Source organism: Aotus nancymaae, unplaced genomic scaffold (assembly GCF_030222135.1).
Source record: "Aotus nancymaae isolate 86718 unplaced genomic scaffold, 86718_ANA_hifiasm-v0.15.2.pri h1tg000030l, whole genome shotgun sequence".
Taxonomy (NCBI): domain Eukaryota; kingdom Metazoa; phylum Chordata; class Mammalia; order Primates; family Aotidae; genus Aotus; species Aotus nancymaae.
The window spans coordinates 4759440-4782750 of record NW_026988443.1 but is presented as its reverse complement, the minus strand read 5'-3'; the positions used below and the strand labels follow the sequence as shown (position 1 = coordinate 4782750).

The 23311-nt window shown below is 51.6% G+C and overlaps 1 protein-coding gene and 1 pseudogene across 4 annotated transcripts in view; both read left to right on the top strand.

The window, feature by feature from the left end:
* ZNF423 (zinc finger protein 423) overlaps nucleotides 1-23311 on the top strand; it is a 359963-nt gene that overhangs the window by 312522 nt on the left and 24130 nt on the right. For all 4 annotated transcript variants that reach the window (XM_064383040.1, XM_064383041.1, XM_012472246.3 and 1 more), the window contains 2 exons: nucleotides 12143-12274; nucleotides 13912-14027. In XM_064383040.1, coding sequence (XP_064239110.1) covers nucleotides 12143-12274; nucleotides 13912-14027 — 248 coding nt within the window. The remainder of the gene's footprint in view (nucleotides 1-12142; nucleotides 12275-13911; nucleotides 14028-23311) is intronic.
* On the top strand, nucleotides 17523-20943 carry LOC135277187 (A disintegrin and metallopeptidase domain 3-like; annotated as a pseudogene).

Below are 23311 nucleotides of genomic sequence, written 5' to 3'. Positions count from 1 at the left end.
ATTTTGTTGAGGGAGCAGCTGAAGGAAGGGGAGAGGAGAGGAAACTAGGGAGGAACACGTGACCTCAGAAAAGACCTTTAGAGGCCCCGTGCACTGTGACCGTAAGCCTTGCTGTCTTATGTCACTTTTCAGCCGAACTGAAGAAAGACCCGCTTCCCCAGAGTAGACCCAATACTGGTATTACCCTCGGAATCATGTGACTACTTGAAGGGAGTATCATTGATTTGAATGTATTCATTTATTCCATGTTGCGTTTGAATTTCCAATTTAGCTTCAATTTTCATTTTACTTGGGTCACAGCAAAAACCCGGCTCTCTGAGACATAGCCTGCAGAAGCAGAGCTGAGAAACCGCACAGACCAGTTAGTTCAGCATCAGAAATCCGAGCATTTATTTCCTTGATGAGCCATGGGACTCAGCCGGCTTCAAAGACAACTCAGTGGTGGTGTGGCCCCTGGGCTTCCTGACTGGCTAGGATCCCAGGTGTCATCGATCCACCGTACAACCTATTGGTTCAAAGTTTTGACATTTGGGTTACATCCTTCAGAGAAACTTCATGGCTCTGCAGTGTTCCCATGTTCATCATTTTCTTACCCACCTTGGGCAAAGTGCCCACATAATTATCGGAGTGTAGGTTCACATTGAGCATTGGAGAAATTCACATCTAAGTGGTTTCCCAGGCAGGGCAATTGTTAGCAAGTGCTAACAGCAAAAGGGCTGAGGCATTCTTCACAGTGTTTGAAACTCACATTCCAGAGCTTAATAAATATTTGTTAATCACTTGCTATGTGCCCAGTACCGTTGTAGGTTCTGGGATTACAGTACTGAATAAGGCAGGGAGAGCCCCTGCCCTCACCTTGCCTGTATTCTAACACAGTGCTTTCCAAATGAACTTTCTACAACAATGGAAATATTCTGTACTACCCAGAGTGGCAGCCACTAGCCACATTAGCTACTGCAACTGAGGAGCTGAATGTTTAAATATATTCAACTTAAATTTAAACAGCCACAGGCTGGGCACAGTGGCTCATACCTGTAATCTCAGCACTTTGGGTTTTGGGCCAGGGTTATGAGACCAGTCTCGGCAAGATAGCAGGATCCTATCTCTACTAAAAGAAACTAGTCAGGTGTGGCACTGCACTCTTGTAGTCTCAGCTGCTCAGGAGGCCAAGGCGGGAAGGTCTCTTGAGCCCAGGAATCAGGCTGCGGTGAGCTGTGATCGCACCACGGCACTCCAGGCTGGGCAACAGAGTGAGACTCTGTCTCAAAAAAAAAAAAAAAAAAAAAACCCAGAAACTTAAGGGCCATAGGTGGCCAGGAACTACTAGATTGACGGTGTGGATCTAGCAGACACATACTTTTAAAAGCTTTTAAATAGAAGTCAGTCATTATTTTCTAGTCTCATTGTTTATTTTTTCAGCTGGAGGGTGGCGACGGCTCGGTGTCCAGTTAACTGGGTCAAGGTGACTTCAAGAAAGCGGTGAACTCCAGTTTCCAAGCTGAACTCTGGGTTGTTTTGCTTTGAGTATTAGTAACTGCAGGGGAAGTTCTGTTTGTATTTACCTGCAAGGGGAACTTTTGAAAAATGTTGCTTTCTTGCATTCTGTGTGTGTGTTGTGTTTGTGTGTGCACGTGGGTAACTGTCAGGCTTTTTGACACATTGCTGTTGCTCATTTTAAAAAATGATTATCTTGGTGGGGACAAAAAATGATGTTGGCATTAGAGAAAACTGTTGTAGTAGAAGCAGGGGTAATTCATGTGTCCCTGGCAGGGTCAGTGACAATAAGGGTTCTGCAACCTGCCTGTCATGTTAATTGTGTATTATTAGAGGCCATTAATCTGAGGATTATTAACATGATGGATTTTTAGGCAATCGCCTTGTGGAAAACTTTAATCTGAAGATCAGTGATCTACATCAGTAGGTGTTTGATGTGTTAAGAAAGAATAAGCTACTTGTTTTTACCTAGTGGATCCCCAGGGGATATCACGGAATCTTCATTTTCTGAGGCGATGGGTCTTCAGTTCTTTGCAGGTAAAAGGGGATGTGTGCGGACGGCTGTGGACTGCCTTCTGGACACGTGCAGGCAGAGAAGTTCCGAGCTGTGTAGAACTCCAAGAGTTCTCTCTCCTGGGTTCTCAGTGAAGGCCCGCTTGTTCTCTTGTGTGTGGTTTATTTGATCTTGCAGACATTTATTCTCTTTCTGTTAAGTAGCCGAGTTAGTTACCTCCTGTCTCCTGGTGTTGTGTCTGGGACCTGGTCTTTTCTTTCACTAAAGACCACCAGTCACGATTGCTGATCCCCCTCAGAGAGCGGGAGGTGGGTGTGTCCGCAGGATCATAGGAAGTTAGCAAGCAGGGCCCTCTGAATGGTGACGTTCTGTTTAACCATCCGGAGTCGCTTGCAACTCAGGGTTGGCTCTCTGGCCATGTGGGATCAGCTCTCAGAGCTGGAAGGAGCCTCCACTGGTAATCCTGTCCAGGCTGGGCCCTTCTGTCTGCATTTTTTGGGCACCAAGGTCTTTCAGGTTAGGGAGATTTCTGCACGGGTCCAGCTATGGGGAAGGACTGGCCAAGGGCCGAGGGGTGAGGGGGTGTATGTAGCCGATGACACCCTTATCTCAGTCAGGCCCTGCTCTGACCTTCATGAAAATGGGAGTTTCAAGAGAGAGAAGCAAGAAGAACCATAAAGAAATAGGAAACTTGGTCCAGGAGCATCAGAGGGGAGGTAAAGTCAACTCATGTGGCCTGAAGTAGGAAGCTGCAGTGAGCCCCAAGGGAACAAAAGGGCTTGAAATCTGGACATGAGTTTTGCCATTGCAAATATGGGAGTGGTGTGGAGATAGAGGAGGATGGAGATGAAGAAAGCTGACACAGAGGCATTTGGAAGATGGAACTAGCATAGCACGTGCAATGAGAGGATGTGCAGTGAGAGGACGTGCAATGTCCCAGGTGCTGACGGTCTTTAAACATTTACTCGGGGTGGGGCCATGTGCATGCTTGGCCATATGCCCTGAAAGAGGAGCAGGATTCCATTGCCTTGATGGCCCCCACAGCGGGATTGTATGTGCCATGTCACCTGGCCTGGGCACATACAGGCCTGGTGGAGTTTCAGGTAGAATCATGTCAGAAGTAACAATAGCAGGCTGGGCGCAGTGGCTCATGCCTGTAATCCCAGCACTTTGGGAAGCCGAAGTGGGCAGATCACAGGTCAGGAGTTCAAGACCAGCCTGACCAACATGGTGAAACTCTGTCTTTACTAAAAATACAAAATTAGCCATGTATGGTGGTGCATGCCTATAGTCCCAGCTATTCGGGAGGCTAAGGCAGGAGAATCGCTTGAACCCGGGAGGCAGAGGTTGCAGTGAGCTGAGATCATGCCATGGCACTCCAGCCTGGGCGACAAGAGTGAATGAAACTCGGCCCCCCCGCCAAAAAATAAGTAACAATAGCAGTGACAGTAGTACTTGTGGTGGTAGTATTATGATCTGTATTCTTTAAATTTTTTTTTAATTTTTAAAATTTTTTGTGGTTTTGTTAAGAGACAGAGTCTCCCTCTGTCATCCAGGCTGGGGTGCAGTTGTTCAATCATAGCTCAATGTAACCTCAAAGTCCTGGGCTGAAGATGTCTTCCTGCCTCAGTCTACCAACTACCACCACGCCTGGCCATTTTTTTTACTTTTCTTTAGAGATGGGGTCTCACTGTGTTGTCCAGGCTTGTCTTGAATGCCTGGGCTCAAGTGATCTTCCTGCTTCAGCCTCCCAAAGTCCTGGAATTACAGGCGTGAGCCACTGTGCTGGGGATCATGATCTGTGTTCTTTACTTGGCTCTCATTTACTCTCATAACAGCCCCTGTGAGGTGGACAACTTTCTCCCCATTTCGCCGTCAGAGACTGAGGCACGGAGGGAAGCACTTGGCCCAGTGTCACACTGGGTGTCTGCAGCACAGCTGGGATCATCCTCCACCTGGCCTGGTTCTCAGCCATGTTTTTCCCCGCTCCCTGAAGGATCTCGTCTCGATGAAACAAGGGCGAGTGGGGGGCCGTCCGCTGAGCTGTTCTGTTTGCTGTGATGGGAAATCTCTCAGGGAGTTTACCTGGAATCATTCTCAAGCTTAACTGACCCCTAGCTAAGATCCATCTGACGTGGCTCTTGGGAGCAGTCGGTCAATGGAACCATCTGGAGTCTTCTGATTTGAGTTTCGAAGGAGAGAGTGAGCAAAGTACTTGTAACTTAGGAGAGCAGTGTCCTGGAGACAGGCTTTGGCCAGATGGCCTATCTTGCCATGGAAACCCTGGGGTGAATGCTGGGGTGGTCGAGCCAGCTAGCCCTTCCCGGAGTGTGAGACCAGGAGGGAAGGCCTCTGTCCTCCCCTTTCTCAGCCTTCCTTTCCTGAACCCCATTGCAAACCCCAGGTGTGGAAAGTGATACACTTCCACCTGGCCTCCCTGTCCAGCCTCTGGCAGAGGGAAGACTTGTCAGATGCTGGAATCAAGGAAGGCAACGTAGTGATCAAGCCAGGCTGAAACCACATGCCTGCATAGCAGGCGAGAGGGCAGATCGCAGAGGCTGCCCCTTGGTGGGCCTGGACCTGATGCTGGAAGGCAGGAGAGTCCAGTCTGCTGTGGTCAGCAGCAATGAAGGGCAGGGCTGCGGGGTGGGGGTAACCCTTCCCACCCACACCCACATGCCCATGCGTGGAATTGACATTCTGCCCAGATGGGGAATTCGGTCTCCCTCTTTGTCCTGCTATCGGGTAGCGTTGGTTTGCACATGCGATGTCGGTTTATTGCAGCATTGGCAGCATTGTCGAAGGGGGACGTTGGTGGGTATCTGGGTAAATAAGTATAAATAGTTTTCTTTCTGATATGTGACCGGATTATTTTCCAGTTGATTTCAAGCCCTGGCCCCAAGTGGCCCACAGATCAAAAAAAGATAAGGGTCAGTTACAAGGTTGAGCTCATTCTCCGTTGCCATGGCAACTGACCTCAGGCAACCCTCGGAGGACTACACCCAGCTCCCCAGGTGATGTTTTTACTGTCCACGCCATCAATCCCAAGCCTTTCAAAACTCAGACTGCCTAATTGTCAGGGCTCTGTTTTGAAGAGGCTCTGGGTCCCCCGTGGGGCCTGGTTCAGGCTGCCAGAGCTCATTTAGAAGTCTTTGTGAAACACTGGGGACCCTACGATGGGTCCCTCCTGGGCAGAACGGCCTGGGAAGGTGCCCCCAGGGGGAGGAGGAAGGGCACAACCCATCCTCCAGCATTAATTAGGAAAATGTGAGCCCAAAATGGGGGCAGTGTGGTGGGCTGTGCCTTCAAGCCACAGCTGAGCAGTCTTGAGTGATGAGGACACTGGGGGGTGCAGAGCATGGTGTTGGGGGTTGGGGACGGCGGTGATAAGGGGATGGCTTGGGGGAGTGTTAGCCACCCACCTTCAGAGTCTCCAGCGGCCTCTTCAAAGACACTCGCATATTTTCATCCCTGTAGTAATCACAGGAAATTATTTTTCATTGTTAGTTGATGATTTTTCAGTCTTCTGCAAAATGTGGACAAAAGTGACTAGAAAACTTCCCGCCTTTTAAGAGATCCTTCCACATACTACATTGGTCAAAGCAGTGGGACAGCTCTCAAACCCAGCTTCAGGACAGCAGGATTCCAATAACGTCAGTGTCCCTAAGCCCCTTTTATAGAGCTCACTGGTTCTCAAGCCTTAATGGATGCCCCAAACATGGCAGCACCTTTAAAATACTGTAGCTCTGGGGCAGGCCTGCGACTCTGCATTTCTCTCAAGCTCCTAGGTGCTGCCAGGGCTGCTTGGCAGGGAAGTGGGTCCCCTTGGGCTGCCAGGGCCGGGGGCGATGGGGATCCCATGGTCATCCCCGTCACCACTCACCTGCTCCCAGCTCTTGCCTAGCCTTTGATGAGGGATGCACCTCAGACCCTGATTTCTCCTATGATCCTGGTTGACTCCCAGCCTGATCGTCACTCTCCCCTTCCCCTCAGCCTGGCCTGGTTCATCTCCTCATGGCATTTAATGACAGATCAACAGATAAACAACCCGATCTGGCTGCCCAAATATTATCACCTGCCCTCCTCTATCTGCCCAGGGGTCTTTGTTTCTTACAGGAAACAAAGGACAGAGTCTCCCACCAGCCCAGGCTCCTAGCTCCTGTTCTGCGCTATTTGTAGTTATCCACTGGAATGGTGTCAGAGGGGTCCTCTCCTGGGGTCACCCTCACCTCACCCTCTTGCCTCCATATTTGCCAGGATGAGTGCCAGGGCCTCTGCTCCCGTGCTTCTTTTCTCCAGGGACCCTGTGCCTTGCCCATTTGCAGTGTGTGTGTCTGAGCCCCAGGACCTCAGGACTGGACCTGATACAAGGCGCTGGCTGCAGGCTGAGCCCTTGCTGCTGTGGAGTGCCAGTCCGGGGTGTTTATTTCTGGGGCTGACAGCTCGGTCAGGCAGCCTGTGCATTCCCTGCCTTGCTTCCACCTGCAGACACACTCGTGGAGAGAGGAGGTGCAGCCTGGACTGTCCCATGCTGTCACATGTAGGGCTGCCTCCTCCCCTTCCTCAGGGAAAGCCCCAGCCCTGCTGCTGGCAAGGGGACACCCAGGCTCAAACATGAAGACGCAGAGGGCGGTTCTGTCTTCCTTCTCACCCGGATTTTTTGGGCTATCAGGGAGCAGGGGTGGCTTGCTGGGTCCCAGGTTTTAAGTCTTGTGACCATTTCTTGAATTTTCTAAAGCCAGAGAGGGCCGCTGAGGGTGAACAGCAGGGCTGCTGTCCCGCACTGCCCCGCCACCTCCCTGGTAGGGGCCCTGCCTCTCTAAGCGTCCCTTCCTCTTCTGTTAGCTGAGGGAGCCTCTTCACGCCTGCGGTCTTGGGGCAGGCTGTTGTTCTGTGGGGTTCCAGAAAGTGTTACTGGAGTTGAGGTTTTATAAGCCGTGAGTCCTGTGAGATTAGGGGTGACCATGGGGCCATAGTGATGGCATTTACCAGCACCCACATCCTACTCCAAGCTCTGTGCTAAGTGCTTTACATAAATTGCCCATTTCCTGCTCATCAAACATCTCCTGGGTGCCAGATCCTGTTCTAGGCACTGGTGACGTAGCAACGGGCAGAGCAGCCCTCATGGAGCTTATTTTACTCTGGCTGTGTGCCAGAGGGAGGGAGGGAGGGAGAGAATGAGAATGAATCAGACAATGAACTCTGTAATACACCAGGTGGTAGTAAGTGCTATCCAGGAATTAAAGGTGGGCCAGGTGCTGGAAAGGATGGGGTATGTGCTGTGTTAGCTGGGGGTCTTGAGTAAGGCCTCTCTGAGGAGGTGTCTTTTGGACAGACCCCTGAATGAAGTGAGGGAAGGCGTGTGGGATGGTCTGAGGGTCTCAGCAAGGGCAGATATCCTGTGGCCAAAGAAGCCTGCTTGGCTGCTGTACAAAAGCCCTGTAATGACGCTGCCTGTTTTCTAGTGACAGAAGCAGAAGCTCAGAGAGGCTAAGTAACTTACTCAGCTCTACACAGCGGGTGAGTGGTGGAATGAGGGCTCAAACCCAACCCGGCTCTAGCTTTCGTGTCCTTTGTTGCCACGTCCTGGATGTAGGTGGCTAGTCATGCCCCTTGTCAACACCAGGCGGCAGTCATTGGTCCTCTCCTAGACAGGTGTGTGCATTAATGATGCCACTCTGGGGTCAGCTTTCCTGAGGGGGGTTCCTACTAAGAGAGGGGGTAGGCAGGGGCCATCCGTTGTGGCTGGAGCAGGTCACGCATAGTGCACAAGAGCTGAGAACAATGCCCCGTCCACACCCCGCCGCAGCCCGCCGCTTCTCCCTCCCAGGCAGCAAATTATGGCCTCCGAATGTGTGCCCAGGCCTGCCTTTGACATCAGTGGGGCCCACCTGAGCTTCACCTTCAGGATTCTGATAATCAGCTCTCTCTCCTCCCGGCTTCCCCCAAGACCCATATGGAAATAAGTATGTGTCTGCCAGGGATCAAATGCTTTTGGAGACAAAAGTCGGTACCAGGGACATTACAGGGAGCTATCATCTCGGCACGATGCTCTTCCACAAAGCCCTCTGCTCCTCTTTTGGGCTGACACAGTTTCAGTCTGAAAGGTTCCAGCAGGCTGACTTGGTTTTAAGCAAAAGCACATCCTATTATTTTTTTGAGAAATGAAGTGTAAAATTAACACTTATTATTCCTGAGCAGAGGAGGGAAAAAGGAGAGACAGGGACTTTGGGATTTTCGTGCTTGCCGGGTTGTTTGTTTGGCAGTTTGGGTTTTTATTTATTTTTATTTTTAAAAATTATAATAAATCAATATATTTCCTCGTACCAGCCTCGACTGATGGGGAACAGAGGCAAGATCTGAATTTCAGCAGGTGAAATCTGCATTTCACTTTACAAATGAGCGGGGCTGCATAATTCACTTGAGTTGTGTGGGTCTCTCTTATGGATGCCTGTCATGTGCTATAAAAAAAAAATAGGCACTGAAAAGGAAGGGGAACGATCGTGCGTCTTAACTCACAAAATCCTCCAGTCCCCACGCCGGGGCGGAGGGGCCTGCGGGCTCCCAGAAAGCTTTGTCATTCTTCTCCAAGGTGTCGGCCAAGCACCAAGCCATCTTATATAATTCAGGAAAGTGATTCTCGGAGGGTGCCGCTCTCTGTGGACCCTGCATCTTGGGATAGAACGAGAGGTTGTCAGCACCTGCGGGGTGAGAGTGATGGTGCTAGCCAATTCTATCAATATCCATGGGCTGGCTCGCATTGGGTCACCGGCTTGCAAAGGAGTGTTTGTCACACTAACTAGGGCAGCCCCTCCCCGCCCTCTCCGCCTCTCCGGCCCTCCCCCTGTCTTCCTGGATGGTTTCATAGGCAGAGGTACACGTAATAGACACCCAAGAGAGTACCTCGAACCCCTCCAGTGGGGAGAAGGCCTCGTCTTCAGAAAGATTTGCAAATCAAAAGGTCTTGCCTTGAGTGGGAGAGAGTCCCAGCTCTGCGGGAACCCCTCAGGCTTTATTCCACCCCCTCTCTTCACTTTTACTTTTTGCTTGTTTTATTTCTCCTCCCCTCTTTCCCCAGGTTTGACTCTTAAAACACTGTGGGGAGACAGAGAAAAGGGTCCCGAGACACACAGTGGTCTGCTGGGCTCTTGATCTAATTAGCCCGGAACCTCACTTTGACACTGGTTTGGGGCTGTGATCTGCTGAAATGGTGGTTGTTTGGGCCCTGGACGGCTTGCAGTTCTGGGACTGCCTGACTGTGCACATATTTATGAATGTGGGCGCTGGGTGTAGCTGCGGCTATGAATCGGGGGGACCGGCTGATGAATTGCTCGGCACTCGGAGAACGGAAAGTGACTGTCAGACGTGATTTCTCTGATTTATAAGTTGCAGGAGGCTTCTTTGTCCTCTCGGTGTTTGTGTATCAGATGGGCATGTCGCCATTCACAGCCAAGTGGTTAAAGGGCCCCGCTCGGCGGAGAGCAGTAAATCCGCTTTGCCATCTAAGCCCCCAGGGCCCCCAGCTGGGCAGGAAAGAGGGCGCAGCCTGGGGGCGTATCTCCTCTGTGAGTATTTCCGAGCCCCTTCAGTGCACGAGCCCAGGAGGGTCCTGATGCTTTGGGGGCCACAGGAGGAGAAGACATCGTCCATGCCCATCGCCTAATTGACAGGGTCAGAAAGACTCACATGGTTTCATGAATCAAGGGTTATTGTGCCCACTGGTGGGGTAGTCGTGTGTGTGTGCGTGTGCACATGAATTGGAACAGTCAGGGCAAGGTGCCTGGAGGTGGCATACGATGGGGGATACATGCATACAGGGATGGTTTTGTATCCTCTTCTGCACCACCCCCATCCACTGTGTTACTTGAGCAAATGGTCTAATTCTCTGAACCCATTTCTTTTTCCCAGAAATGCAGTTTTCCAAGCAAGCTGGGTTATTTCTGAGATTCCAATATGTTGCAAACTATTATTATAGAAAACTCTGCACAGTTGTCAACTGTCAACTTCACATACCCCCTCCCTCCTTAATGGCCAAGGGGCATCCTCATTCTAATAAGGTCACACGTAAGGGTGGTGTCTCTTTCATTACTTAAACCTACACCCTGTGCCAGGCACTGGGCAATGTTGTTTGTGCAGGGAGCAGGGGATGCACTGGGGGGGTCTTGCAAGGCAGCCCCCGCACACTAGAGGCCATCTCTAATTATGATGAAAGTCTCCCCAAGGGAGGCAGAGGACGTGCGTGGGGCCTGCGGGGCGAGTGTGCTGAGCCCGCCCTGTGTCCCACAACTTGTCAATGAATTCCTTTTCCGCTAGTATAAATGGAAGAGCTGTTTCAGTCTCTGTCGGGTGCATGTGGCCTAGTTGCCAGGGCTCCAGGGGCATGACAAACACCCGGTAGATTCCAGCCAGTGGGCTATGTGGGGCAGGCCCACCTGTGTGCGCACGTGTGTGTGTGCGCTTCTGCGGAGGGATACCTGCGGGTGTGGAGGATGGCTGGGCCAGGGGGAATGCCTGCTGTCTCTGCCAGCCCCTGCCAGGGCCTGGGGACCCAGGGACTCACCAGGAGCCTCAGCCCATCTGTGTTCGTGACTTGCCACCGGCAGAACCCCTCTGCTACCTAATTCTTGCCTTTAAGGGCAAATCAGAGCACCTGGCACCTTCACTGAGGCTGGTTCCCTGGGGGAACCCAAAGGGGAACCCATGTCCTTGGCTGTCCCAGATAATACTCTCACCAACACTGACATGCCTGGCAGTAAACACTTATTGAACACTTGCTGTGTGCCAGGGTCTGTTTGAGACGCCTGTGTGTGTATTAGCTCATTTAATTCTCACAGCAACTATCAGAGGAAAGCAGTTATACAGTGTTTCAGACAGAGAAAACTGAAGTCCAGAGAGGTTGTGTGACTTGCCCAAGATCACCCAGTAAGTGGCAGGGCTGGATTCCAGCCCCAGGGTGATGTGAGGCTGAAATCAGGGGATTCCCCACCCCCGCCACTGACCCCTGGGCCCCTCTGTCCTCCTGCAGCCTGGGAGGCAGGGAGGATAGGCTGTCCCCATCTTACTGCACATGAGCTGGCGCCCACGGCATGCTGTGTGGGGCCGAGGAGCTAGAATTTGAACCTGGTGCTCCTCGATTCTGGGTGAGGGCACCAGAGCTCTGAGCCTCCTCGACTCTGTTGAGGCTGGTGCTCAGGCACTGTGTTGTGTGTCCCCTGGCACCTTTGGGTGAAGGCTTGGGGTCTCAGCGGCTCCCACGTGGGGAGATGGAGGAGCTGTGTTCTGGTCTGAAGCAGGATGGCGAATTTGCCCGTTGTCTATCATCCACTGTATAGATCATTTGTTTAAAAGAAAAGCAAATAAAAAGAGCGTTTGGTGCAGTATCTTCCATGCTGCCTGTCACTCTCGAAGTACAATCCTAAAGTCCTCTAGAGGCTGACAAGGCCCTTCTTGTGCATCCCTGTGGCTTCTTGAGATCACTCCTGACCTCTGAGCTCAGGCACTCTGTTCTCATGCTGGACTTTAAGCCTGCTCAGCACAGCATGGACCCACCTCAGGGCCCTGCCCCCACCCCCTCCTGGAGTGCTCCAGCCACTTACTGACATCACCTCCTGACGCCGCATTGTGTGCTGATGATTTTATTTATCATCTGTCTACCCCACCACCAGAACTGGGCGAGAGACATCATTTGTTTAGTTGCCCTAAAAAATCCTTAGAGCAAAGTTCCTGGCACATAGTACATGCTCAATAAATATTTGATTGGAATTTTAAAAATCCTGATTGGACTCGTTTCTCCATCCGGTACCCTATCCTGGGTGCCTCTGCACAGTGACACAGTCTTGGGACTCAAGCTGTTGACTGTGGCCCACAAACCTGGCTGCTTGACCAGCAGGAGAAATCACAGCAAATGGCACCTCCAAGGGCCAGATATTTGGAGCTGGCCCTCTGGGGTCTGGAAATCTCTAGGGGCAAGGCCATACAGAGCCAGGATGAGTCCTGGTGTCTGCAGTCCCCTCACCAGCCCCGGTGCTGGGTATTGGAGGGGGGTTGGCCCTGGGGTGTACGGGGGGCCTGGTGGGTGCCTGTCTGGGGGACATGGCATGCTGGTCACTGACTGGTCATGGGTTTTCCTTGCAGAGGAAGGCATCAACCATGAGTGTAAGCTGTGCAACCAGATGTTCGACTCCCCGGCCAAGCTCCTCTGTCACCTCATCGAGCACAGCTTTGAGGGCATGGGTGGCACCTTCAAATGCCCCGTGTGCTTCACAGGTAAGGTACACAGCGTGTGCCCGTCGTGGGAGAGAGATGGGATACAGGAGCCCTGCCTTATCATTGCGGGATCCCAGAGTGTGTTCCTTTCTCTTTCCTTGGCGGGCCTGGTGTAGCTCAGGACTCCATGGGGGATCCCCTGAGGGATTAACAGGCCCCTTGCGCCACGTCCCTCAGTGCAGAGCTGACACACGCCCTCTTTCAATGCTCTCTGGCCTCTCCTCATCGGCAGGCTGGGTGGCACCCTCTCCTCGCCCTCTGGGCAGAGGCTGGAAGCGCTTTGTCCAAGCCAGCCTCAGCCTCTGCAGCAGTTTGCCCTTTCCAGGCCCTGTGTTTGTCTCCTGAGCCTTGAGCTCTGTTCAGCATTATGTGGGGCTCCCAGTTGGGGAGTCCCAGCTTCACACATTCCTGTTTCCCCCTCTTCCCTGGCCTACCTGGCTCCCATCCGTGCTCCAGGATGCAGGGGTCAAGGGCAGCTCTGCCGGCCAAGTCCCCAGCCCGCAGACTGGCTGCCGGCCCAGGCGAATGGCTGTCCCAGCCCGAGGCAAGTCTCAGGGGCTCTGCTGGCCCCCTCCTGCTGCCCAGATGGCAGCCGGTGTGCGTGGGAGAGCCTGGCCTTCCCTGCCTCCCCCGACATCTGCTGTCTGCCACGGCAGGAAGCCCACCCTGGGGAGGACGCCTGGCGGGAGGGTATCTCTGAAGTGCTCACCTCCCAGACACACAGCTGCTCTGGGCCGCCTCCTGTGTGTGCCCAGGGCCGGGGCCACCTTGGGACTCCTGCCACCGGGAAGCCGGGGCTAGACCTGCTCCATGCCAGGCCCAGGAGGGTCCAGTGTGGGGCAGATCCCCCAAACACACACACCCCTGGGGCTCCCCAGAGTCCCTGAGCACCCTGATGCCTTCTTCCCCCTCATCTCAGGAGCCCCCACCATCTGTCACTGTCACACTCTGAGGCTGGCACTGAGGGTCCCAGCTGCCTGTCTGCTGACCCAGGATATGCAGGCCTCTGTGTGGGGGCCCGAGGATGCTGACAACAATAAAAATAGGAATTGGTGTTGGTTGAGCAACTTCCTGTACAAGACCCTGTGCCGAGCTTATTTAATTCGAGTCTAGGCTCTGCCACTTGCTAGTGGTGGGACCTTGGACAAGCCATTTAACATTCCTGGCACCTCAGTTTTCTCTTGTTTAAAATGGGGATAATAGCACCTGCCTTACAGGCCTGGAAGGGGTTCAAGAGCTCACCCCTGGAGGTGTCTGGCTGTTGATGATGGGGACAAGGAGGACAGCATTCTTTTGTCTGTGGCAGGCCATCTTTTAAGCACTTTATCAGTATTAACCCATTTGATCTTCCCAGCCACCTAGCCAGGGACATACTATAATCTTCATTTTTTGAATGATGAGATGAAGCCCAGAGAGGTTAAGTGACTTACCCAAGGTTACACAGCCACTAAGTACTGGAGCTGTGCTTATCTAACTCGAGCCTTCTCTAGTAGGTACTAAGAATGCTCCCAATAGTCCACCGTTTGGTTGAGTGCCCATGCCAGTGATCCCCGCCTTGGAGTGTTGTGAGGGCAGCTGCCGCAGGAGGCTGGGCTGGTGTTCCGAGCTTGGCCCCTGACGGCTGTGTCTGTGTCTAGTCTTCGTCCAGGCCAACAAGTTGCAGCAGCACATCTTTGCCGTGCATGGGCAGGAGGACAAGATCTACGACTGCTCGCAGTGCCCGCAGAAGTTCTTCTTCCAGACCGAGCTGCAGGTGGGTGCCCACGTCCGCTGCACGCCACCTGATGCTCCTCGCCTCCCCCGTCAGCACCGAGGGTCTCAGGGTTAAGGAAGCTGGTAGGGTCTTATGCTGATGGGTCTGCAACCAGGGGCTGACCTCCTGGCTGGCAGGCATGGAGTGCCAGCCCCCTGGCCTCTGCCAGCCCAACATTCTCAAAAGAACCAACTGCCACCGGCTGAGCCCGGAGCAGGTGTCAAAAGCTTACATTTGGGGTGTTTCATGGCACATCCTGTCTGCTCTTGGGGATTCCATTTCCCTACCTGTATTGTAAAATGATATTTGACTGAGCTGGGGTTCTGTGGCTAGGAGCCCATGATGTCTTTGTGACTGGGTCCTGGGGCTGTGTGGAGATAGGAGTTAGGTCTGGGGACTTGGAGCCTCCAGCTCTGCCCAGAAAAACCAGAAAAGTAAGAGTAGTGGGTGCTCGATTGCTCCAACTTGGAGGCAGTCACCAGAGGCCCTGAGACTGATGTGGCCCTCAGGCACGGGACAGGGGCCTCAGCCAGCTTCCTTGCATCCTCAGCCCCAGCCTGCGGTAGCTGCGAGGACCCTTGGGAAAGGAAGCTGCTGTGGCGGTCTTCCCCGGCATTTGTAGCCGCCTCCCTTGGAATCCCGTGGGGCCCCTTCTCACCTGTTACTGGTTTTTCCAAGGAACAAGATCTGTGCCCAGGTGAAACTGCTTTCTCTCCCACTGGTTTTTGCAAAAAATTCTTATAATGCTGGAGAGATCACATGCCCACCAGAAATACTACCTACATACACAGAAAAGTCTCACATTCACTGTACCTGGACCGTAGCATCACACACACAAAGGGAAGGTTCACTCACACAGTTCCCATCACACATGCATATGCCCAGAGATGTCATTTACGAAGAGTAACTAACACTGCATCCACACTGAGGAATACCACACACATGCAGCTCAACACTACACCCCGAAAGAAGGACCACACTCATGTCCACAGATAGATCACACACACACAGACGGACATGCCGAAATGCCACGTAGCAAGGAATGGGTCTCTCGGGAAGGATACGGGTAGGTTAGGCTGCAGTAAGAAACATCCTCTAGGTCTCCGTGTCCTCAACAGAAGGTTTATTTGTGGCCCATGTGATATATCCAAGCAAGTGATGTGGAAGGGACTCTGTTCATGATATTCACTCAGTGACCTGGGCCCACGGAGGGTCCATGCCCATCCATGTTTCCATAGTCACTGAGGAAGGGAGAATAGGCCGGTGGTGACTTCTGCCCCAGCTCTTCAAGCTTCCCCTCGGAAATGATGCATGCCACCTTCCCTCACATTGTATTGATTAGAGCAAGTCCCCTGGACATGCCCAACCTCAAAGAGGGTGAGGCAGGGAATGCCACTTTCTGCCTGGAAGGAGAGGGGAGCCCTAAGGACTCACACACACCAGTTTGTCCCCCCAGGGTGGACCCCCCACCCAGCAGTGCCTTCCCTCATCCCCATGCCAGTATTGCACCTGCACGCAGCAATCTCCCACCCACCCAGGTTACAAGGCTGGGGCCACTCACCCCATGCAGAGTCACTTGAATGGCCACAGTGTTGCCTGTCTTTCTGGGGTTAGAGGGGCACAGCTGTGGCCTGTTGTAGGGGGTCTCCTTCTTACTGTGCTGCAGCCCACCCACACTGCCAGGCCTGGGCCCACCTGTCTGGTGGTGGCAGTTGTCTGGAGGACATGCAAACAGGCCCATGGAGGGTGTGGGGGCCCAGGGGAGTCACCATTCAATGGTCAAGTCCTGTTCCCATAGGCTGGCGCCATGCCAGGGCTGGGCAGGCTGAGCTCAGGAAAGCCTGTTTCTTAGGGTGCTCATAAATGTGTGTATTGTGCATGAGGCCTTTATCCCATTGTCACAACGTGGGACAGAGTTATAAAACCAATTATACAGTCCCAGGCCAGAGAGGGGGTTCCACTTCCAAAAGGCCACGATTGAGCACGTGACCCTGATCATACCACTGCTGCCTCCCCATCGATCCACAAATTGAGCTGATGTCTCTGTGCTTAGGACGTGTGAGGGGACAGCTAGGCATTGGTGCCATCCAGGAAAACTCCCTGCCCGTGTGCTGGCTGCGTGCCCTTTCCCAAGTGCAATCCCTGCCACCTCCTTATCCTACCTGCCTTACCTGCGTGGCCCAGCTACCAAAATAGGCCCGGGTCCCCTGACAGAGGAAGCTTTTTATAGCCCAACAGGACAGGCGTCTTTTAAACCCATTAGTGCATATAAACTACGGTTTACTTACACTTTGGACTTGTTCAGCTCCTGTGGGGCTCTCCGGCATTGTCCCAAATACCAAGAGGTCTCTTCTCTGTTGGCCATAAGATTACTCCCGGAGAATGCTTCCTGTCCTGACTGTTTTGGGCTTCGTCGGTGTCGCTGGGCGGGGGGCCTAGCTTGTGAGCTTAGAGGTGGACGGAAGCTGCTGTTTTCAAACTGGATCTCGCTTCCATCCCACCTATTTTGAGCCGTGGGCCACACTAGACCCCAGAATGGTTCATGCAAGGTGGGGGTTTCCTGGGTCATCCCGTTAACCTTTACGTCAGATCCTCAAATACTGAGAGACTGCTAAATTACAGCCTTAACGAGTCACTATTTTCTGCAATTAATGATTTTAATTATAGACCATTTAAATGCGGAAGTGTTGTTGCAACGCCAAATCTATGCAAATAATGGCTTTCGTTAAGTAACTTGAATAGCAATTTTCTGGTTTTTGAGAGGAGGATTTTTCAGGCATTAGAGTGCTCGTTGTCCCTACATGGAGGCTGGGGCTGGAAGGCCCTGGTTGGGTGCAACAGGCAGCTGTTTCTTGGGATGAGCTGGGGGTTTGGGTGGGCAGTGAGAGGCAAGGCCAGCTAGAGTTCTGCCTTTGCTGGTTTCTTGTGGCCATGTGTAATTTGAGGTCATGTACGGAACCTGGTATTTGCAGGCACAAGGGACTGTGGGCCGAGAGGTCTTGAGACGATGTGAGGCTTAGGATTGAAATCACTGCAGGAACAGAAAATGCTGCTGCAGGATTGGAGGTAGGATTGAACCACGGCAGGCTTGGTCTCTGTCAACATTGACATGTCTCTCTCAGAAAGTAATGCTTTTTTAGGATGCATTAACAGGAGCACAGTTGCCAGTATGAGGGAGGTGTGAGTCCTCTCTTGACTCCAAGTTCAGATGGGTTTTGCCCAAAAGGCAGATTAATTCAAAGGAGTTTGGACAAACTGTTGCCAATTCACAATAGAAGGATTAGGAACATGAGAGGGAACTAGCTTTGCCGTCCATTTGTTTGAAGCACATACGTGGGGGGCCCGTGATGTGCCAGGCCCTGTTTCTAGCACCTGAGAAGACAGTGGTGAAAGATGAAGAAAGACCCACGATGCCTGATTCTAGGAGATTGATGGGCACTTTCCTATAAGAGCCAACGACATGAAAAAAAATAAAACTAGATGATAGGCTAGAGCATGCTGGGGGTTGGAGTCGGACACTCCTTGGTGAGTGTGGTCAAGGCGGGCCTCCCTGAGGAGGTGGCGTGCAAGCTGAGGCCTGATGGCACAAGGCAGGATTGTATGGAAGAGAGCCGTGAGTGCAAAGGCCCTGTGGCCACTGGGGCTACGATGACAGAAGGCAGAGTGCAGCAGAAGGACAGTGAGTTGGGGCAAAGGCGATGGAGCCCAGATCACGGCAAGGTTTGCCGGACAGTGAAGGACTTTGGATTTTATCTCCATGGTGATGAGAAACCAAGCAGGGGACAGATATTACCTGATTTACACCCTGAATCAAAATGTAAGAGGTTTGCTTTTGAAAGACATGGTTAAGAGAATGAAAAGTCACCAGATTGGGAGGAAGTATTTGCAAATCACATATCAAATAAAGCACTTGTATCCAGAACATAAAAAGAACTCTCAAAACTCCATAGTGAGAGGGGACACAGAACAACTAAAAATGAGCAAAAATCTTTTGGCAGATGTCTCAACAGAGAAAAATGAACATCATTAGTCACTAGGGAAGGACAAGTGAAAAGCACAGCCTGATGCCACCCACAAAAATGAAAAACTTACAATGCTGAGAGTTGGTGAGGGTGGGATCGGAAGTCTCAAACATTGCTGGTGGCAGTGCAAGATGGTATGGCCACATGACAAAATAGTTTGTCAGTTTTGGCCGGACTCAGTGGCTCACATTTGTAATCTCAGCACTTCTGGAGGCCAAGGCAGGCGGATCATGAGGTCAGGAGTTCGAGACCAGCCTGTCCAATATGTGAAACCCCGTTTCTACTAAAAAATACAAAAATTAGCCGGGCGTGGTGGCACATGCCTGTAGTCCCAGCTACTCGGGAGGCTGAGGCAGGAGAATTGCTTGAACCAGGGAGGCAGAGGTTGCAGTGAGCTGAGATCGTGCCGCTGCAGCCTGGGCAACAGAGTGAGACTCCATCTCAAAAAAAAATAGTTTGTCAGTTTCTTATCTAGTTAAATCTTCATTTACGATAAGACCCAGCAATCCCAGTCTTATTGTTTACCCAAGAAAAAGGAATAGCAATTTTCTGGTTTTTGAGAGGAGGGTTTTTCAGGCATTGGAGTGTTTGTTGCACTGAAACTCACTCTACATGAATGATGATAGCAGCCTTATTTGTCATGGCCCAAACCAGAGGCCTCTAGTTGTCCCTTATTGGAGACTGGGTAGCAGATGGAGTCATGTGGTACATTCTCAGCAGAAAGAGGCAACTGCAGATACATGCAACGATGTGAATGAATCATTTTCTTTTTTTTTTTTTAAGAGACCAGGCCTGGCTCTGTCACCCAGGCTGGAGTGCAGGAGTGTGATCATGGCTCACTGCAACCTCGACCTCCAGGCTCATGTCATCCTTATACCGCAGCTTCCTGAATAGCTGGGACTGTAGCTGCACACCACCACACCGAACTAATTTTTTTAATTTTAACTTTTATTTTCAGAGATGGGGTCTCTCTATATTGCCCAGGCTGGTCTCAAACTCCTGGGCTCCGGCAATCCTCCTGCCTTGGCTTCCCAGAGTGTTCAGATTACAGGCGTGAGCCACTGTCCCTGGCTCCATGGATGCATCTCAAATGTCACATGACAAAACCCAGACTCAGAAGGTTCTATGCTATATGGTTTTACTCACATGACATTCTGGAAAAAGGCAAAAATATTACACAATAGAAAACAGACCAGCAGTTGTCAGTGGCTGCAGGCGGGAGTAGGGGGGAAGAAATAGGGGAGCCTTTTTTTTTTTTTTGCAATGGAACATCTGAGTTTCGTGTACCTGATGAGAAAGCTGCTGATTTAGAATACTGCAATAATAAGGCTAGCTATTGCTTTAAAGGAGTGTGCAGAGATAGAGATCGATGGTGTGCACAGTTATTTGAAAAATTTTCTAAGTCTACTTGTCTTCTGTGTACAGAAGAAGTGAATTTTCTAAATAACAAATTTGGAAACTGTGGTTCCCGTTGTCATTTTTATGATATCCTTTCTGGAAAGCTTGTTTGTCAGTGGACACATTCAGAACCAATGACAGATGTTGACATACAATACACTTACCTTGGAGGTCATGTATGTTTGTCTGCACGAGGAAGAAATGGTTCAAAACAATGGGTGAGCTATGCAGAAGTTATAACTGCATGTGATCAGTGCAGGGTATGTAGATTCCGAGGATGCAGATAGCTTGGTGACATAACTAACAGGATGTAACACGAGTTGTAGAGAGAATGGGATTTGCAATGAACTTTTCCACTGTCCGTGTGATCCTGGTTATGCTCCTTCAGATTGTGAGCCAACAATATTATCACCGGGAGGAACTATCGGTCATACATTTTGGCTTATGGTAGAAAAAAGTATACACTTTTCCAAAACGATGCGCTGCTCCTAAAAACAATGGTCTTTTGATCAGTTTCTACATTTTTTACCTGTGCTTATCTTAATTGCTGTTGTTAGCCTTAAATGGAATAAAATGAAGAGATTTTTGAAGCAAAGCGGGAGCTGTAAACAGCAGTAGCAACAGCCAGTCACAGAGTTAAAGTCACCCAGTGATAAAATCAAAGCCATAGGATGGAGGAAGGATATTACCAAGAAACTCACCATTAACTGCCCTGATCTAAAAATGAAAAAAAAAAAAAAAGTTTTCTCTCATTTTGTTATGGCTTAAAGCTTTCAATTTCACAAAACAAAATATGACTGAAAGCATGAAAAAAAGAAAGGAATAGGAGAGACTCAAGTTTGTCCATATACCTGTACCCTACCCGCATACACACCCACCCGCGCTCTCCCCACACCCTGAAGACCCAGACAGTGGGGGATCCAGACTGACCTCGAGGGGCTTCCGGGAGTCTGTCCTGGTCTATTTAACCAGGAGAAGACTTGGGTGGATTGCAGAAGAAACACAGAGACAGTTGAATTCAAGCATTTTAAGAATTTTAGGAGGAGGGATTCTCATTGCTTCAGGTGGCCCCAAGACTTGGCAGTGGGCGCCAACTCAGAACGTGGCTCAGGCGTCACTCTCTGGAGTTGACTCAAGCAAGAAGGGGAATGAAGCTGTGGTTGGATTTTGGATGCCAAGAGCAGGAAGCGATGTTGGGATTTTGGCGGCCCTGTTCCCGGAGCCAAGTGTCACTTAAATAAGGCAGCGATGCTCTGTCTTCTCTGAGACTGCCTGGTCCCTGCCTTCTGCCTCTTTTTGGCTTTTATTGCCCTCTCTCTCTCTGCATCCTGACTTTCTGGGCTCCTCTGTACAAGAGGGAAGGTGGTCGAGGTCACCACAATTTCTGTCAGTTCTGCTGAGACGGACACCCTAGGTAGCTAACAGAGGGGATTTGGTGTGAGGACTGGTGATGCAGGTAGGCAGAAGGAACACCCAGGAAACCCCAGAGATGGTGACAGCAGGTAGCAGCCAGCCCTCAGGCAGCAGGTGCTGGATTCCTGGAGGGGGAATCTGGTAGGTGAGCCCCGGGGCAGCTGTCCACCCTGCTCCAGTGAGCTGTGGGCAGGGGTGGGGCCATGCGGTACAAACTAGCAAGTTCAGGGCGCTGTTCAGGGAAAGGGTGCATGAGCTGGCTGGACACTGCGCATTTGTAGTATGTGGGAAAACTGTCTCGAAATGGAAAGTCATGAGGCCATGTCGGTAGAAGTGTGCAAACAATGCACGTGTCTGAAATGCTGCCGAGAGTAAAGCAGGGAGCGGCCGGCTCTCCGTGAGGGCAGCTCCGTGTTTAAAACCTTGCTCTGTCATGCGCCAGCCGTAAGCCTCAGTTTCCTTGTCTGTAAGGCAGGGGTGTGAGGAGTTCTTGCGTCAAAGTTCAGTTGCAAAAGGCCCTTGGCACAGCAGCTGGCACACAGAGCACACAGAACACACAGCAAATGCTGCCTGTGATCATTACTGACACTGACTTCTGGGCAGTCTGAAGATCAGATGGCTTTGGGGGTCTGCCCTTGGAGTTTGCTGTGCTTTCATGATTTCCGGCCTGAGTTTGAACAGAGAGACTCCAGGTCCTTCCTTGTGTGATATCCCACCAAGTCTCAGGGCTGTGGGCACAGGAGACCCCACATTGGGGCATGGGGAGGAACCAGGTGACCAGGGCAGTGAGATGGGGCATAAAGGGCACGGAATGGGGGCCAGAGAGCCGGGGCTTCGGGTACCCCTTCCTCTACTTCTCTGAGCACTGTTGGCCCAGGCCCTTTTCTTAGGACCCTGTATTTCTGGACCATGCCCAGGCGCCGTGGAGGGTGGCATGTAGATTTGACTGGGGTGCAAGACAGCCCACAAATGTCAGAGCTGTTGGCCTTGCATTCCCAGCCTCAGGCCTCAGCAGATGAAGGCCTGGGGCCCTGTCGGCCCCATGCCAGGGGTTAGCCAACCTGAGGGGAGGGGCAGCCTCTGCCCACCAGCACAGCTGTCTCTGCATCCCCATGAGTACCTCTGTGCCCACAGATGCTGGGCACGGATGGTGCCTCCTTCTCTTCATCCTAAGAGCCTTGCTGCTTCTGTTCTTCATCCTCACCGCAGGGATTTCATGCATGAGGGTCATATGCGGCTTCCCAGCCATACAGGGCTGGGCTTAGACAGTGGACAAGCTCCCCTGAAATTGTACAAGAGACAATTCTGACGGCCTCCACCCCAGGCCCTAGGTTTGTACTGTGGGCCAGGCTCTGTTCTAAGCACTTTCCATGGATTATGTCAGCACAGCCCTATGAACTAGGTACTCTTATCCCCATTTACAGATACAGAAACTGAGGCTCTGAGAAGTTAAACGATTTGCCTAGGATCACTTGCAAATGGCAGATCTACATATAAAGTTGAATTGTCTTTGCCACCAAGGCAAACAGAAACCCTCCAAAGTTTAAATAAATTGCCATTTATATGAGCTAATAGATTTAAATGAGGCCTGCAGTGCTGAACTATAAAAAGCTTTCGTTGTCAGGGGACCCAGAAACTATTTTAGTAGTTGGGCCAAGCAGGTAGCACAAGCAGCAGTAACAGGGGATGCAAAAAAAATTGCTCCTGGGTGAGCCCAGGTGGGAATGCCGCGGGGCCTGTGCACACGGGGCCAGGGCTGTGCATGGCCATGTTTGCCATGCTGCAGCTCGAGGCCAGGACCCTGCAAACCCTGTTGCTTGCAAATGAGCCTCAGGATGGGTTTGGCTTAGGCTGGGCTTGGGGAGAGGAAGGATTCGTTCTCGTCATGGAGACTGGGGCTTCCTAAGACCTCAGGCTCCTGGTGCTGCCACCATTCTCCCCTTTATGACTTGCTTGGTGCTGTCACGGGGAAATAGGACATTCCTTGAACTAGAGAAAAGTCTTTTTAGACGTGGAGCTTCTGAGATCTCGGAGCTGAGGGGTGCACCAGAGTTCACAGCCTGTGCATGCATTCATGCACACACGCACATGTCCTTGATGAAGCCAGGTTTTGGGGTGTTGGACTCGCTCCATGCCCTGGAATCTTGACTTCCTCACTGACAAAGCCAGGGGCTGCAGGAAGCGATTCTGTGAGCTGGGCTCGCGGTGGCAAAGCGGCCAGCCCAGCGTTGAGCGGGTGCATTTAAAGGATTAGCTCACGCTGTTTGCTTGTGTGTGCCTAATCATGCTGCTTCCAGCTAAATGATTACAATTGATTAAAAGCAGAGCTAGGTATTCTAACAAGCATCCTGGAGCCCTTCTTATGGGGTGAGCCGGGCTCTGCCAGGCTGGATCCTGGTACCCAGCCAGGGGGAGGGCCCTCTGAGCCAGGGGCGGGGTCTCAGCTCCCTT